The following is an 18,755-nucleotide window of genomic DNA, read 5'->3' on the forward strand; positions in this document are numbered from 1 at the left end:
ACTAAGGCATCTCTCATTTCATCTAGACGGCAGGAGAGGAATTAAAAAATGGAATCAACGGTGCCGTCTACAGTTCCAGTTAGGTTAAACTACTTAGGAAACAACTTACAGGGCTACTATGGTTATGCCGACACTCGCCCTTGGAATTAAATCAAGGATCTGCAGGTTAAATGTCGTTCAGGATGACTTCCTGAACTCATAAAGAAAATCTAGTTGTAAAGCATCAACAACCTGGTGGCAACCCAACCAAACGAATAAAGGACAACGAACTTAGGATATGCACGTGGAATGTTAGGCCCCTTAACAGACCACGTTAAGGTGCCGAAGAGGCCGAAGAATTAGCGGAGGCCTTAGACTACTATAAAGCAAATATTTATAATCCGAAAAAACAGCCTCATCGATTTTGCTGCGTGGAGAAACGGCATGGTAACCAGTACGCGTTTTCCCCACCTCAACATCCACAAAGGTTCTTGGAGTTTTCCAGATCAATCTACCGTCAACCAGATTGACAATTTTGCTATCGATGCTAGACACGCTTCCAACATTAAAAATGTCCGAACATTCCAGAGAGCTAACATCGACTGCGACCACTAGCTCGTTAGCGCCAAGGTAGGATTCATGTTTCCAGACCCAATGAAAAACAGGCGATGCTGGGAAAAGAAACTACGTCGAAAGGTTACAATCGCAAGAGATCGCCAAGTACTCCTCCGACCGAGTTACAAGTACCCTCTCTCGAAGTTCTCTGCCGCCAACACAATGTATCGTTTGATGAGGAATATCGGTAGCAAATGCTGCCAACAACAGGCACGCAAAGCAGCGCTGCATAAGGACGAGAGCTGCTCACAAGCTGTTTAAGCATAAGAGGGGAAGAAAACAGCGACTTCTGAGAAGGAAAAAGAGAGAGTGTGAGAAGCGTGTATGGTAGAAGATATTGAGAGGTTCAAAAGCAGAAATTTAGATCGAAAGTTTTTGTAAGCAAGTGAAAATAAATTCACAAGTAAGTAAAACTCGAACCGAATTCCGGCGACAACGTACCGAATTCCGCTGTCAGGGAGGATGACCCAGTCAATATAGACGACGAAAGCCAACAATCTTGTCTTCCCGACTTAGACGAGGTAAAGAGTGTCATATCAGTCTAACAAAGCCACCAAAGCAGATGGCTTGAATGCGGAGCTCTTCAAAGCAGCTGAAGATAATTTGGTTAGGAGCGCGCACTACATTATCTTTAAGCTCTGGTCGGCAGAAAGCTTACCCAATGAATAGAACCCCAGTATTGTTTGCCCGATACTGAAAAAAGGAGACTTTTTAAACTGCACCAACTATAGGGGAATAAGTTTACTTAACATCGCTTACAACATTCTCTCTGCCGTAGTATGTGAACGTCAAAAACCTAATAGGTCCTTATTAGTGTTATTTTAGACCAGAAACATTCGACTTAATACTCTCATTACGGCAGAACCAACGACTGAGATGGTTGGGTCACGTAGAGCACATGGGAACCAATACTCCAGCCCGGAGTCTTCGAATCCACCCCTAGCGGACAGCGCAGTAGAGGAAGAACGTGGATCAGTTGGCGCGAACAAGTGGAAAGTGACCTCAACCAACTTGGAGTTGTCGCAATTGGCGTAATCTAGCTAAGGACCGAGCTAGATGGAGAACAACAATTCTTTATTGCTTGTATTATCATTGACTAGTGTGGTGAATTGTCTGGAACACGCGAATAGTTCAGAGTTTTAAGACACAAGACCTTGGTTCTCTACGATCTGTAGCGCCACCGAATTTATTTCAGGTTTAATTCTTTTTTGTTACAGAAATAATGGATAATTCAAATTTTCGCCTAAGGCACATACAATTTCGGAACAATAAAAGAGATTAACAATCCAGAGGATGCTTATTTCGTTATATTCACACGCAGTCAGGTGCATCACAGTTTTTCAGTTTAGTCTTTTTTTCTTGCTATATTTCCTGCAATTTTTCTGTCAAAAACACACAAAAAATATCTCTATACATCTCAAGAATATACATAAGATATTTATTGGGTTATTTTAAAGTACGTTTATGTGAAAATCTCAAAAGCGAAAGAGCCTCCTTCATCAGCAGTAAAATGTATTATATACCTAATTTGATTGCGTGATGCATGCTGCCAACATGCATTATTCGTGCAACGCACCTTAAAATGAAGGATGTTTTCATTTGATACATTGTTGCAATATTCTGACACTTGGGAGGAAGTTAGCTAATAGCTGGGTATACGAGTATGTATTATGGGAATCTGAAGTCGCTTAAGTTTGTTAGGACACACGAACCATCACACCAACTAAAACTACTCTATCTCTTTAAAGTTCTCTGTCTAGTTGAATGCCCTGATTCTGCAAACATTCTATAAGCAAAACGCAAGGACTTTTCTTTATGGCAGGTATTACTCATGATGAAATTAATATCGTTAGAGACAACATGGATATAAGAAGAAGACCGTGGGTAGCAGTGAGTATAACTAACTAAGCTGTAGTACAAGACGTGTTTGTTTGACATGATGCGTCTCGTCTTATGCTAAAAAGGAGTAAATACTTAAACTTCCTGTACTCGTACTTATATTAAAATTCATTTTAACTTGATATTATAATTGATATTAGATAAAGTAAATATATCTGGTTAAACTAAGGATTATTTGGAGATTCTATTTTCATGTTTGATAAACGAAGAGGAACAGAAAAATCAGCATCGTGGAGAAGATTACATTTGCATTCAAACAAAAAAGTTTGAAAAAGAATGATTTTCTTATTGAAAATATAAATTCAATTGCAAAAGTAAGAATTGCATAAGACAGAGAGAGAGAGAGAGAGAAAAAAAGGAAGAGAGGGAGAGATAGATAGTTTCAATCAAAATCATTAAAAATTCAGTTCTTAAAAGTTCTTGAAATTACACTAGTTAAAAGTTAATAAGGACATGTTGGTTTTGACAGCTCGTTGTGACCATTTTGTTGATTTTATTATCTGTCAAAATATATTTTTTATATCAGTCACTAAAGATAAATCATCATAGCAAGTTACAACGAACAATGAAGCAACAACCCAACGTCATTAAAACGCCCGATCTTCTGAAAACATCGCCAAATCCATTAAAAGTTCTTAACATTAAAATAGTTAAAAGGCCAGGTTGGTTTTGACAGCTCGTGGTGGCCATTTTGTTAATTTTACTTGCTGTCAAAATATCTTTTTTTTAAATCAATCACTAAAGATTAATCATCATAGCAAGCTTCAAGGAACAATAACTCTACAACCGAACGTCATTAAAACGCCAGATCTGTAGAAAACATCACCGCTATGTGCAGCAGATTTCGAGGCAGTCAAATTCACGTGACGCACAACAACTCAAGAACTTGGCCAGTAGCAAAAACTATTACACATACGCAGTGTCATGTGTTCGTTCATGGGAATCTGGAGCAGTTGAAAGTAGATCCCAATGTTGGTCGACAAATCATCTTTAGCAATGAGGCCTATTAATGGATGAATGGTTACGTGAATAAGCAAAATTACCCGGTTTTGGACACACAAATCCACGGAAGATTTACGAGATGGCAATGCATCCAAATACAGAGACTTTTTGGAGTGGATTTTTGGCTGGAGGCGTCACCAGTCAGTACCGTACTTCTTCATGGCAAGGTTATTTGGAGCCGAAGTGATGTAAAATGGCCACCAATATCGTGTGATTTTACCCCTTTAAAGTTTTTCTTGTGGGCTTTTGTTAATTCGCAGGTTGATGCGAGTGCAAAAAATACATCGGATATTTAGCCTTCTTTTATTTTCAGGAAATGAGATTGGCCTTTTAGCAATCATTCAAATCCATCTTGAGAAGTCTTCATATAGTATCCCATTTGGTAGGTGAGGTATAATTGGAAGTTATATAATTAACCTATTTACCCTAAACCTAAAAAAAACTATCTCTTGGGCTCTGAACTTTTGTTAGCATAATTTACTTCTATATTCGATGCTCTCTAACCTTTTCCTTTTTATTTTGGTATACTCGTATGTCCAGACCTTTAAGTGATTCATTACACAAAACTTCGCTTACGAACCGCGGCGAAAAATAGAACCACGGAACCCCATAAAACCGGATACAACAGTTCATACTGTGTCTTCATGTTCTTCAAGTTACTATGTGTACAAGTAACCTTACCTATCTGTACTCCTCGAGCTCACTGCTGAAGCAATAGATTAGTTTTATTGCGCACACACAAGATTCTTTCTTTTGAAAAAGCGGGAGAACATTTGCAGCAATAAAATGACCAAGTCTCCGAACAAATGGCCTGAACAGACCCGCACTCTCAACTTGCCGCCCGCGTCGCCATCGCCATCGCATCCCATCGGTTCAACGGATGGGATTGGATGGGATAGGACGTGCTAGATGATAGTGTATAATGGTGGACATGTAGGCGCAATAGTTGTATCCAGTTTGTTTTGAAACGCGCATGCGCCACCCTCTGCATAAGCGTTGTTGTTTCGCTGCGTATTATCAACCCACTTCCAGCAGAAGAAGAATCATTCTCGTTTGTCCACTAACAGCAACACCAACAGCAACTAACCACCATTGCCACCGCCACCACTCGGACTCGCGCTCGTGGCAGCCGACGGCGGGCGGCAGTGCAGTTAAAGTCTCTCGTCGCTCGACGCGTCGAGTAGAGTCGAGTCGCGGTCGGTCTACTTATAGAAAATCGGATAAAATTCATGGCTAATCTGGTTGTGAAACAACATTGTGAATGGTGTCCATTCGCCTGACAGGAAGAGCTGAAAGGGTGAAAGAAATAGATATCGCGCTCCTCCATGAGCCTCACATAATCCAATGCTAACGCACTCACACAAATATATACTTTCCATTTGAAACACTTTTCACACGGCTTGACTCTTGAGATGACACACACATACACATGAATAAGCGCGAGTGAGGGAGATTTCGGTGGGTGACCAGACCCGTAAGCCATGGTGAGCCGTAAGTCCGAAAGCCGAGAGTCAGAGTGACCAATCTGTGACTGTTAATCCCAGCTGCATCATGTCGCGCATGCCAATCATTGATCATTTCAGGTCCAATAATGGAACCATGTGGTAGTCCATAAATCATCGCAGTGAAACCAAACAGATGGGTCGCGTGTTGGGATTGTTGGCTGCTTTAGCTTTAGCGGTGTACAAATCAAGGCTCTCTTTTTCTTGGTTCGGTCTTACGGTTGCAATCAAAAACTAGAGAACGGAAAACGCTTGAAGGGTGGAGAGTTGAGCGGATTAATACAACAAAAAAAAACGTCTTTTCTCCTGGGTGGGAACGGACAGCGTGGCGGCTGGAATTATTTGTTTGCAATGCTGCAACATGACAGCCATGCACTGATTATTATGAGAAAGCGGGAAAGACGCGACAACCGAACCTCTGTATAGAAGATCATTGCGAGAACGGAGGGGGGGGGGATATCGTTGATGAAGAAGTTGGTATATATGAATACCCCCAAACGATAACATCTGGGATGAAGATAAAAGGATTTTGAGCTGCGCGAGAATGCAGGAAGAGATTGCGGCGGACGCATATTTTTTCTTTTTCTTCAGGACGCAAGTGTGTCAAACTTGGTATGATAATGTGTTTCTTTACGCTCAGGCAGAAGTGTCACAAGATGTGTTTGTTTGTGTTTGTTTTTGGTGGATTAAATGTAGAACGACCATTAATTTTATTGATTGGAAAAAGAGAACGAAAAATATGCATATAGGAACAGAAACAAAAATAACTTGTAATTGAAGAAGATGCCACTAAAGCGAACAATAATAACTTAATGTCTTCGGTAAGTATTGAAATCGAGGCTTTAAGTATACAAATGACAGATCAACCAACCACTAAAAGTAGTTTTTTTTTTGTTCAAGAACAATTTTTCTCGGAAAACGTTTTGACATTTCTGGTATCATCTTTGAGAAATTGAAAATTTTACAAAAGTTATTGAATTGAGGGAATTTAAATTTAACAGTTTTCATGCAATGGAGGAATTTAAGAGCTTCGAATTATAAAAGGCACTTTAAAGGAATAAATATTCTTTTTTAGAGAATCATGGTTTTGGTAAATATTGTATGTATGCAGAAACCTTTCAAACGCTTGGCTAAAAGTTTTTAGAACTCATCAAGGGTTCTTTGCGAAAAACGTGTACATTGAAACAAAAACATAAAACCAGGCTCTCCAATTACCTATTTGCAAAAAAATTCATCCAAAAGATTGGAAGTCCATTTTCAGTTGCAATCTGATACAATACGCTCAACCTGGTGGTTATGATCATATCCCAATAAGTTGTTCTCGAAATAAATAAATTATCGGATGGAAAGGTGGCATGCTTGAATTACATTACACATTACATTACATTTCACACTACTCTGCACATAAATATACAGACAAGAGAACACTGCACTTTGAGCAACTAGTCTATGTAAGGTGATAACAACACAAGACATTAATACAAGACAGAAGTACAGAAGAGCAAGAACAACAGAAAGAAAGAAACAAAAGACAACAGCACGCGATAGGTTTCGAGACGGTCCTCCATCTATCTACTAACCACGCTGACTGATACTTGATTTCGGTGATCGATGGGAACCGAAGCTCTATCAGTGACTAGGCCGTTGCCCAATATCAGAGGAGTTCTGTATAAATATGGTACTGATGAACTATGTACAAATCTCAAAATATCAGTTAACCACATTTAAGAATATTTGTTTTAATGTAGCAAAATATAGATACTATATTATTTTAATATGGCCGATTCGTCTAAAACGGTGGACGCATGGATGCGTACAAATCGTTTCAATTTGGGTCTTAATCTAGGCACTCAACCATAGCATAGCTTGCGCGTTCTTAACCTAGATCTATTAATGTATATAAGTTTTTTAGCTTGGGAATATTGTTTTAGTTCGTGAGGGTATTGCAGGGAAACCAGGGCAACAGCTTTGAATAGAAGCTGTATTTCTGAACGGTTTCAAACGAAGACATGTGTCACGGTAAATTGTGAGTTAAGGATAAGAATCTTAATGAAGGGTGAAAACCGCCATTAATATGGCTTGAAGAGAATGTTTTAATAATAATAATATGTTACTTAACAGAAGCTGCCGGAGCAGATGGCTTGAATGCCGAGCTCTTTAAATTAGCTGCATATAATTTGGTTAGAAGCATGCAACAACTTATCTGTATGATATGGTAGGAAGAAAGCGTGTTCGATGAATGGAACCTCAGCACAGTTTGCCCAATACAAAGGGCATTGCATAAAAGATCCTTTCAGCCGTATTATGTGATCGTCTAAAGCTCATCGCAAACATCCTGATAGGTTCTCATTAGTGTTGTTTAAGATTAGGAAAGTCCACAGTCGATCACATATTTACATTACGGCAGATTCTAAAAAAAACACAAGAGCATCAAATCGACACCCACTATCTTTTTATCCGCTATGGCAGCATCAACAGGTACAAGCTGTATAGCTCCATATCTAGTTTAAGCATCTCTGCCAGACTCGTCTGTTTGTGCAGGATTACCGTGGAGAATTTGCACTGCTCCATGAAGGTTGAAAATAACTTAACATAACTTTTTGATGTCAAAAAGGGCGTTAGACAAGGTGATGTGCAGTCATGCGCATTACTAGCATATTATGACATTGACATAATCAGAAGAACTGAGCGTGATGTCAATGCGGCTTTTGCCAGAGCCGGCAGGTGTAACGGTTAATGAGGCAAAACAAAGTACATGCTGTCATTAAGAAAGGGCCTACAATACCGACGACGAACGTTTCAGTCAAAACGTCACTATCGACAGACAAAACTTTGTCAACCTAGACGAACACAGACAAAAATACCAGCGCTGATATCAAACGAAGAATTATTCTTGCTAACGGCTAAGAAAACCATTAAGTAGCGAGCAACAAAAGTGTCGCTGTATAAGACACTTACTACCCGTCCTGTTATACGTTACAGAAACATAGATGAAGCGAATGAAAGCACCATGGATCGTTTTGAGAGAAAAGATCTTCAGGTGATCTCCCGTATGCATAGAAGAGGAGTGGAAAGGAAGATGGAACGACAAACTCTACGGGCTGTACAGCGACGTAGGCTTAACCAGAAGAATAAAAGTACAACGACTGAGGTGGCTGGGTCATGTAATGAGTATGGATCGGAAAAGGCTCCGAAACCACGCCCACAAAACAGCACAGTACAGGATGATCGTGAATCAGGTGGTGCGTACAAGTGAAAACTGACCTCACTCTACTTTGAGTGTGAAACTGGAAACATCTAGCTAGGGCCCAAGCAAGATGGAGAAGTTTGTTGGGTGGACTCTAGTTTACACAGAATTGTAGCGCCAATTTAAGTAAGTAAGTTACTCGACTAATCGAGAGAACAATTTTCATTTTTGGAAGGTGACAGTTACAGGTCTTCTAAATAAAATTTATGTACCAAAGATGTTCCAATGTTGTAAAATATTTCTTAACTATAGAAGTAAATTATTAGCAATATATTTATAGGTAATAAATGTTACTTTCTTTATTTATTTAAATTGACAGTATTTTGTTGTTTTTTGTCACTATAAGGTTATCTTCATGGAAAATAAAAAAAAAAACATTTAAGGACTAAGTATAAATTATTATAAGTAAACTGAAAAGTTTATCAACTTGTATTACTCGAAGAGGTGATTACATTTATCAACCGAGAACTTGTGACTTTCAATTGAGCCAAGCTATACAACAAATTGGTCAAGCAAAAACTCATATCAAGCGTATGATGCTTTAATTATAGCCTTAATCTAATATTGTTTTCCATTGTTAATTGCATACCTTCTATCCTAACTTTAAAACCAAATAAATAGTAATAGACAGATTAAACCTTTTATTAGAAAACTATTGCTTTAAAATCAGTTGTCAAAAATTCTGCTATAATAATAGATGGCTTTTTGTACACGCCATTATCAAACAGCATATCCAAATAACTTGGATCTCTTATATCTATGACTACCTATCAAGAAACAGATAATGACGATAATTGAAGAGGAGTTGTTGTGAACAAAAACAAAACTACAAATTTGCTATTTTAAATGAGACATTTGAAAATAGTGAAACAAAAGAAATTACAGACTTAAAGTATGTCGAAATTATCACCGTTTTCAAGAAGAATATGTGTAGCTTCATTGCAATCTTCTTACAATGACTGGATGTTCAAACAAAAGAATGCAACCACTTATCCAATATCTCTATATATGTACGTCTTTAAAGGTTTCTCCATACCAAAAAAAAAAAAACAGTTACACAAAGTTCAAAATAAAAACAACAACAAAAAAGGAACTCATCTTCTTAAGAATTCATTCGAGTTTGTCTTACGGTTTTTGTGATTTTTTTGAAAATGATTTATTGTAGATTTTTTCGACACTTGCTGTCAATTTATCAAATAAAAATATGAATATGAATATAAAATACATGTGAACATATTATACACCCAAACTGTCTTGACCGCTTTTTTTCTTTACATACATCTCTCTCGCCGCACCGCGACCGGTGTTGCTTCGTGCCCAATCCACCTACCTCCCCTCCCCACTGGCAAATAATTCAGCTCATCTCCTACATGCTGCATCACACTCCACACTTCTTCTGCTTGATGTAGGTCGTCGTTTGTCGTAACTCGTAAGTGAGAAATGAAGATGAAGGTAAGCAAATGAAATTTTTATGTACATATGGATGTATGTATAATGCATATTCGCATAGAAAGAACAAGCTGGCATATGCTCATTAGCTTATTAGGTGTACATATAATAAACAATTTTGCAAAACTGATGAAAATGAAAATAGGCCTACGAGAGTAATTCGTTATGTGCTGTTGGACTACTTAAATGTTCTTTATTTACGTTCTGAAATTCGCGAAGCAACGTAAGACGTGGTCACCTAGTTTGATATCTTATGTTGGCTTAGGGAATGACAAATTTAATCAATAAATAGAAAAATATCATAACTAAATCCTTTTAAAAATCTAAAATTAGTATTTTTTAAAACCTTTGCATTCAATTACCTACTTTCATCTCAATGAATTTTTTTTTTGAAACTACCTCTTTCTTCTCAAAGTTGTGTGCAACTGAAACTTACTTAATTATCAAATAAATCTTAAGCCTTGAGCCTGCACACCAAAAATAATTACCAAAGATAACACCAAGTCACACAGAGATCCTCTAAATCGAGTGGCGTATTTTGCTGCGGTGGGGAGGCCGGTCGGTCCGGGTCCGTCGTCGGCGGGCAGAGAGAGGACTCAACTTCAGTGAAATACAAAAAAATGGCGAATGTGGGATTGGCGTTTAAATTGATTAATCATGTTTTCTTTTTTTGTTATTGTCTGTTTCATTTGTCTGCCAACTCAACTAACAGAGAGAAAGATTTAAATTGAAATGAAAAGAATTATTACCACTAGGATATTTTATTGTTGTTGTGATAGTGATATCAGCTTCATCATATGTACGCTACGCATGGATATGGATCTTTTGTCCAATGTTTGCCCATTTCACTTATTTATTTTGCTTAAATTAGTGAAGAACAGCGCATTTTTATGTATTGACTCTGTGCGAAAGTGGAACAAAAACGAAAGAGCTGAGCAGCGAACGCTTTTTTTTGTATTTTTGTTGAAAAGTGTGTGTTGTGTATGGGTTGGTTGGTTATTGGTGCGAGGCGAGTTTGGTGTCTTCCTGCGCTGCACTGTAGCGTATATTCATAACTGTAAAGGAAGACAAGACATACAGAACAACAACAAAAAAAGAAGAACTCTTTTCGCGTGCGCACATTTCTCGCGCACATGGAATCTGTTTTCTTTTTTCGTTTTTCTTTGTGTGGTGAGTGGCTTGGACTTAAACATATTTTCGGCTGATTGCCGAGTGAAAAATTGACTTTTTAATTGAATATTCTCATTATATGCCGATGCATGTCAGTTAGTTCTTCTTTAAGATTCTTTCTCTTGTTTGTGTTTCTTTTTTCTTTAATTTTATATGCGTTGGAAGGACAATCACATGAATGACGGACGACGACGTCAACGAGCGACGACGGACACGATGCACGGAAGGAAGGGGAGGTTGAATATATATGTGTACAAAAAATCAAAAATTCTCTTCCACCAAATCATTTTCAGTTTTCATTAATTTTTTACTCAATTTTCTTCAGGAAATGTTCAGTTCTTTTTTTTTTTGATTTTATTGTGTTTGCCTCCTTGTCGTAGTTTTGACTTTTTGAAAGAAAAAAAATATATGTATATGCATGTATATTTTGGTGGTTACTTAGTGTTGCATTTTGTATGTGGGTATTTAGCTGTCTAAAAGTTAAGACAAGAAAAAACATACTTTTAAGGTATTTTTTGGGAGGTTTACTTTTTTGTTTTAATTATTTTTGTTTTTTGTATGCTTTAAACCAAAAAATTGTACTAAAATATTTAATGTCTGGGCATGATGACAACTTCGATATGCGTGGAATGCAGTTGCGTAAAGTAAATGCACGTGTGGTTTTAAAGTGAATTCTGATTTGTTCTTTTCTTGTCGGGATTGTGGAATGCTTTTTTTGGTGGAATCTTTGCATAAACTACGTGTGTGTTCTTTCCCAAAAGAATGTTTTAAAAGTTATATTTTGTTTGAAGTTTACAAACGTTGAGCTTTTCCTAACAAATAAATACTATGTATTGTGGGCTTAAATTAATAAAAACAAAAATTTAATACAGCCAAGCTTAAGATCCAGTACCTGGTGACTTGATATATCAAGTATAGTGTTTTCTGTTTTAATATCAAAATATTTGATCGCCATATTTGATAGGTTTATTTGACAGACTCAATATAGCCACACCTTTATGTCATTGACTAAAAAATTGAAAACCAAAATGCACTAAAAGCACCAATGACAAATTGTATTAGCAATCTAATCAAACGACATGAAATTCTTAAACCTATCTACTATAATTCTGTACATAGAATGCTACTGGGTGGTTATGGTTACATTAAATACGATTAACCTCCTGCTGACTTCGTTTACAACAAAGTCTGTATAATATGTGCATGTATTTTGTCATTTTATTAGTTGCACGTGCATTTGAAATTAAATGTTTTCAAATTCGATTTCAAATGAAAATCACATGGCACAAGACAGCAACACAATTATACTTTATGCAAAGCGGCTACTACTTGAAGTAAATAAAATCAACACAATAAGCTTTTTTGGAGGACTAAGACTTGCTTCTTTTAATTCGACGAAGTACAAATTCTCTTTATTAAACCTTGAAACTAAAGTTATAGCGGGTTGTCCAATTTGGGGTTTCAAAAGTAAATAGGGCTGGAATTCGTCATTTGTCAAACTCAGTTGTGAAACAATTTTTGTTTTTTCAGTTAAAAGTCTGACATAAATTGAATCGCTTAACTATCCTACAATGCATACAAATTGTTTAAATCTAAAAAAAATGGTTAGTTTGACACATCCACATATCGTGCTTTAAGAGGAGATTTTGGTATACATAATCTTTCAACTACGCAAGCAATTGCCAAAATTGTGAGGAAATTGAAAGAGACTGTATTGGTTACAGATATTGTTTCATCGTTTCGGTCGTACCACTGAGAATATCGCTGCTCCAAGTGAAAGTGTTGCCGAAGACCCGAATGTGTCAATTCCTCGTCAGTCTTAGGAATAAGGACTGTATGGCATATTTTGCATTTTTATCTACACCTACATCATCAAGTCTAGTTCACAGCCCACATAACAACGGAAACCAGCTAACCATTCACAACGTCGATGATAAGTTGTCGAATGGGTGCTTGAGCAACAGGCGGCGGACGGCGATTTTTCTTCAGCGACAAAGCACATTTCTCACTCGGTGTTAGTAAACAAAATTGTCGTATTTTGGGTTTTGAGAATCCTCAAGCAATTGAAAAGGGGCCATTACATCTTTTACTTTTGAAACCGCAATATGGAAAACCTGTGTATTTATTCTAAACATGTTAACAGAGCTATTACGGCTTATGTTAAATACGGCACTTTATCCCTACGTAGGTACGTTATTACTTATAGTTATAAAAAGAAAACCAAACAAAAGTAGATACACTCAGGGGGTTATTAATACCCTTAACATGTTTAAGTTTAAACACAGTGCCAGTGTTAGGAAAATAGAGAAGGATTTAAGAGGAGATACGGGTGCAAATTGGTCTTAAAGTATTGATTATCAAATTGATAGGGAAAAACAGAGTTAGAAAAAGCATTCCATATTCTTGATGTGCAGTTAAAAAATGAATCCCTATACTTAACAGTACTTCTGAAACTGAGCTCAAGGGTAATGTGATAAGCATTCCTGGAAGTGCGAGTACTACGGCTGATATATCTGTGGGGGAGAATGCATCCGACTATCGAATTAGCCACTTGCATTCCCCTCCCCCCTCTTACTGCAAAATTGTTTATAAAACTATCTTTAAAGCAACTAAAGTCATTAAACTTTGCTGCTGTGTTCCAGTAATTTAAATGTTTCGCTTATAGTTCTATCGCCATTCATTTTTAAAGGTTTCTTTTTGCATCCTACTACATCCTACAACTTGTTTTAGGGGCACTTGCCCAAGTGAGTGATTTATATTTAAGTTTTGGACGAATGAAGGCTTTGTAAATTACACCCAGATCACAAGGGGTGAAACATTTCTTGCACCGTCTCGAAGAAATCCTATCGAATATGAGATCATTCTTTAATCTCTATATCAAATACTAAATGAACCACTTATGGATAGCGTCATCGTATCTATGTTACACTTTAACGAAAGGAGACGACATTTTAAAAACGGTTTTGAGCAATGTTATGGTGATTGGAATTTAATAAGCTTACCAAACGCTTGCCATCGAAGTTCCACATCCGAAGGACAAGAATGTGAATCTAGAAACGAATATGAAAAGCTGAGGATACATAGTCAAATAAATTTAAGGAAAAGAGTCGGAGACAAAATGGAACCCTGGGGGACGCCAGCATTTATTTTATGAGTTTTAGATTTCAAACCATTCAATATAAAACTTGTATGGAACGGTTCGAAAAGTAGTTTCTAATCCAAAGAAGAAGAGATACACAATACCAAAAGCACGCATTTTTGATAAGAGAGCTTGGTGCCAAACTCTATGAAATGTCTTTGAAATATCGAGTGCAATAGTCAACCTTTCTACAAAACGATGTACAGATTTGTTCCACTACTCGGTGAGATGAGCCATGGGATCACCAGTGGGCCTATTGCAACGAAAGCCATACTGCCGTTGATTAAAGAGCGTTCGTTCTTCGAGATATTAGATAAGTTTGTAATTCATCAGCGTTTCCTAGACCTTGGAAAGAAGGGTCGTGAGTGCTATTGGACGATAGTTGGAGAGGGAGAAAGATTCGGACAAATGCTGTTTTCCATCCGCTCGGAAAGTTAACAGTAAAGTAGGAAAAATGGAAAAGCTTACGTAGTGGTTTTGGCACCGTTGAAGAACACCTGGTTAGAACAATAGATGGGACACTTTCCGGGCCAGCGGATTTGTCTATGTCTAGATCTTTCAGTACTCTTACAACTGCACGAGTGTGAAAGAAGATTAGTCCCATAAAATCGTTTACGCTCTCAAGAACAGGAGGAGGCGCGCTGAAATCTACGTTACTATGGAGGAAGCGTAGTGACCAGTTAAAATTCCTGAAAAATTCGTTAATATTATCCCTGTAGGCTTCCTCATATTGCCAAACAGTTCTCATAGAAATTTCCTAAAAAGCTTAAACTTGTTTCATATCAAATGAAATAAAACAAAAAACTTGAAACTTGTCGTCATTCCAACAGAAATTTTGCAAGTGTTGCCAATTTCATCGAACAAATTTCTTCAACCACTCATAGAATTAGCATGGGTCTCTAAAAACTTCCTTTAAGAGCATAAAATGAGAAGGAAAAATGAGAAGGAAAAATGAGAAGGAAAAAAGTGGTCCACGACAATATACCTGGAAACATTTAGACTATCTCATAGGATTATAAATCTCCTTCAAATGACAACAGGGTTGCAGAGGAAATCGTGGTGTTGACAATCAACACTAGAAAAACTAAGATTTTCAGCCTCAGAAGATTGCTTCTAAGAAAGGAAGGATTGATATGGACGTCAACGGTGGTATGCACATTTTAAGCTATTCACCGCTTTCTTGAGATAGGCCTGCAATTTGTACGGTGATGAGGAAGGCAAAAAAGGGAGATGTTCCGTGGATAAGAATAAATGGCGATCTTTTTTAGAAGAAATTGTGAGTCTATGGTGCCTGCTAAAAGCTCGTGTGGAAAGAAAATATCAGCGACTTTGCGGCGTTCTGGGATGCTTTACAGACTAATAAGTTTTACACGATCTTTATGAGGCGGTAAGAACGGATTATTATCTCAAGGAAAAAATCTGCGTTATACACAATCAATTCTTTGAGAGCGAGAGTTCTAATGGGTAGACCAGACTTGAATAGCAAATTCAAGGAGAGGTCTTACTAGTGTGCTGTAGTGACACAGGGGTTCAGAATTTTTTAGCCCAACGTTCTATGAAACCAAGGGATGTGTTGGAATCGTTATAATAATATAATGAAAATGGGCTTGTGAATTTAACTGAGTGTCGCAAATAACTCCTAGGTCGCGATTAGAACAAAGAGAGTGAATAGTAGCATCGTGCAGACCGCAACATCAGTGAGCTCTAAGAAATTTCGCACCAAGTCTGAAAAGAATCAAGATAATTTTAGAGCAAGATAGAAACAAATGGAGTAGAAATAAATACAGATAGTTGAATTATCAATGACATTAATAACGTCGTTGATAGTTAAGACAAATATCACAGCACCAAGTTCGAAAAAAAGGTCAACAATGAAAATAGAGGGAATCGTAGACAATTCTTTCGAAAAGCTTGGGAATAAAAAAAAATTCGGCTAAGTGCCTATGATTCATTACATAATTTATTGCTACTTTCTTATGAATAGGAAAAACAAAGGAATTTTTTTAATGCTTTTGAAAGATGGCTTAAGAATTGCATTGACGAAACAGTGGTTTAAACAATATTTCAGGCGAAACATGCGGAACAGGAAGAAATCACCTTTAGGTAGATTTTAATATGACATTAAAGACAATATCATCAATTATTTCGATTTGGGTAAGGGAGTAGCATGATGTACATTTTAAGTATTCCAAAAAAAACTATGATCAGGTTCTTGAGGATGATTGAAGTACAATTGGGTAAAGAACGAGGCCAAAACGTTATTACGAGAAAACATGTTTTGCACAAAGCACAACATTGCTGGCTTGTATCGTTAAGGCGAGAAAGAAAAGATGGTTCTTGTCAGGTCTTAGCTTACGCATAATTTTTAATTTATAACACTGTACTAGGGTGTAAATGGTTTCAGGGACTAGCACTAAGCTTTTGATTTGTCGGTTACGATATAATTTATTGTGCCGCTTACGATAATTTGGCAATCTATGGCACTTGAATCAATGAGACTGAACACCAACCACCTCTTGTGGAACGATCTCATACACGATGTCGCCAAAAATTCGGCAAGGTGTTTGGGTTTCTTCAAACGATGCAAGAAACGTTTCACCCCTTATTATCTGGCTGGTATCTACAGGACTAATACACGTCCAAGGCTTGAGTATAACTCTCATCTCTGGGCTGGTGCACCTACTATGCCTTTTGCACAGCCTTGAACGTAGAGCATTTAAATTAATTGGTGATAACACCATCATAGGATCATTTACGTCGCTTGAATATCATCGTAAAAAGTTTATTCTCTCAAGCTTTTTTACCTTTATTATAACTGCTTATGTTCTAGAGAAAAGGCCAGCTGTATTGCTAACCTTAAACAGTTCAACCGCAATACTTGCATTCCTAGAAATGCTCATCCAGTATATCCTCGAGCCCAACTTCGGTCATACTGTCAAGAGATTCGTTTTTAATCCGTATTACGCGAATGCGGCATACTTTACAACACTCTGTCCTTCCTAGTCCTTGCAATTGATTATGATCTAAGTTTTAAAACTTCCAGATGTTGATCGTTCGTGTACATAACCTTACGTTTTGTTCTCTGTTCGGTTTGGGTCTGCGGCCGCTGTGTTTGATTTTGACATCTGCCTCTTTGATGGATAGTTGTAATCATACATGATACTTTTAAGCACCATTTTGATAGCAACAGGAATTGATATCATAAACTTATTTATGTACTTCAATTTGTGTTGCTTAAATAGAATTCACTAACAATATCAACAACAAAAAGAAAAACATAAAAATGCTAACAAAACAATAACACTATCCTAGCATCGCAGCAGTTATTGCGTAGTAAAATACAAGAGTACTACATTCAAAGCCAGAGCACCGCTCCGGCCGCGCCGACAGCGCCGAAAAGGCAATTCCATGAAGTATAGTATAGAAAGTAATTTAAAGTAAAACAAGACTTACCTCTGCCATATCCCTGGGTATGTTTGGCAAAACTATTTACCACCGCATCGACAGCTTCCTTTAGCACCTGTTTGGCCCGCGCGTCGGGTGCCGTCCCAATTGTTGTCCCATTTGTCTGTCCGTTGCTGTTGTTGTTATTGTTGGCTGATGTCGGCGGAGGTTGCATTGGTGCCTGGATCTTACCATTCCCCCGGACGACAAGATGATTGCCGGTTACTGATGCCACTGATGCTGCCACTGTAGCTGCAGTTGTTGCAACTCCTACCGTTGCTGCTCCTGTTGCTCCTGATAAATTTGTTGCGATTTGTTGTTGTTGTTGTTGCTGCTGCTGTTGCTGTTGCTGTTGCTGGTGGTGTTGTGGTGCTGCTTGCTTTTTAACAACCATTGATGCGGCTGTTGATGATTGTTGTTGTTGTTGCTGATGTTGCTGCTGCTGTAGCTGAAGCTGGTCGCTAGATTGTTTCAATAACTGTTGTGTATTTGGTTGACCAGTACTACTGTTCATTATAACGACACTACCATTACTAGCAAGAGTACTTAGACTGCTGCTGCTTCTGCTACTGTTGGTACTCTCAATAAGGTCCTTGTTACCAAAAAACCGAATGCTATTTCGAATGCTATGAGACTGAAGTTGTTGCTGTTGTTGCTGTTGTTTTTGTTGACTATCGAGAACATTGAGTTTATGCGATGCCAGTAGATCACTGGTTTTGAGTTTGTTCATTACTTTAGTGGGTTGGTGTAGATTTTTTGGTAGCGTAACATGTGAATATTGTTGCTTTGGAATTATTGTGAGCAGGGACATTCTTTATTTTGTTCATGATTTTAATTTTTGTTATTTTCATTTATGTAGGTATGAACATTTTATTCGGTTTTGTTTTGTGATCATCATTTAAATGGTAAATGTCCTTGTTTTGAAAAGGAACTATTCCAGTTAGATTACTAACTTTGGCGTATTTAATGGATTGAAGCGAGCAGCATACATTCTCGTTTCTGAAAATAAATATAATAAAATAAATAAACACTTCACAATTGTTTATTTATACTAAATTGAGGAACTTCCGAAGATTTTCTCAAGATTTGTTTTTAAATAAATACATTGATTCTTATAAAAAGCTTAAAGAGCTATGCAATTTCAGAATTCAACAGAATTTTGGAAACTGGTCTGGAAATTGAATGATAAGAGATTTTCTGTGCGTACAAATTTGTAAAACACGGTGCTACAAACCCACTTGAATGATTTACTCAATCCTATTGAGTTACCAAAAACTTAGCATTAGACCCTAAAATTCACTTTTAAAGT

General features: G+C 37.4%; 1 protein-coding gene across 1 annotated transcript in view; it reads right to left on the bottom strand.

The window, feature by feature from the left end:
- Window positions 1–18,755, bottom strand: part of LOC129939521 (protein limb expression 1 homolog) — a 187,249-nt gene that overhangs the window by 127,257 nt on the left and 41,237 nt on the right. Inside the window, exon 2 of the mRNA XM_056047559.1 lies at window positions 17,456–18,445. Within this exon, the coding sequence (XP_055903534.1) occupies window positions 17,456–18,257 (802 nt within the window). The 5' untranslated portion in view covers window positions 18,258–18,445. The remainder of the gene's footprint in view (window positions 1–17,455; window positions 18,446–18,755) is intronic.

Source organism: Eupeodes corollae, chromosome 1 (assembly GCF_945859685.1).
Source record: "Eupeodes corollae chromosome 1, idEupCoro1.1, whole genome shotgun sequence".
In the NCBI taxonomy this organism is placed as follows: domain Eukaryota; kingdom Metazoa; phylum Arthropoda; class Insecta; order Diptera; family Syrphidae; genus Eupeodes; species Eupeodes corollae.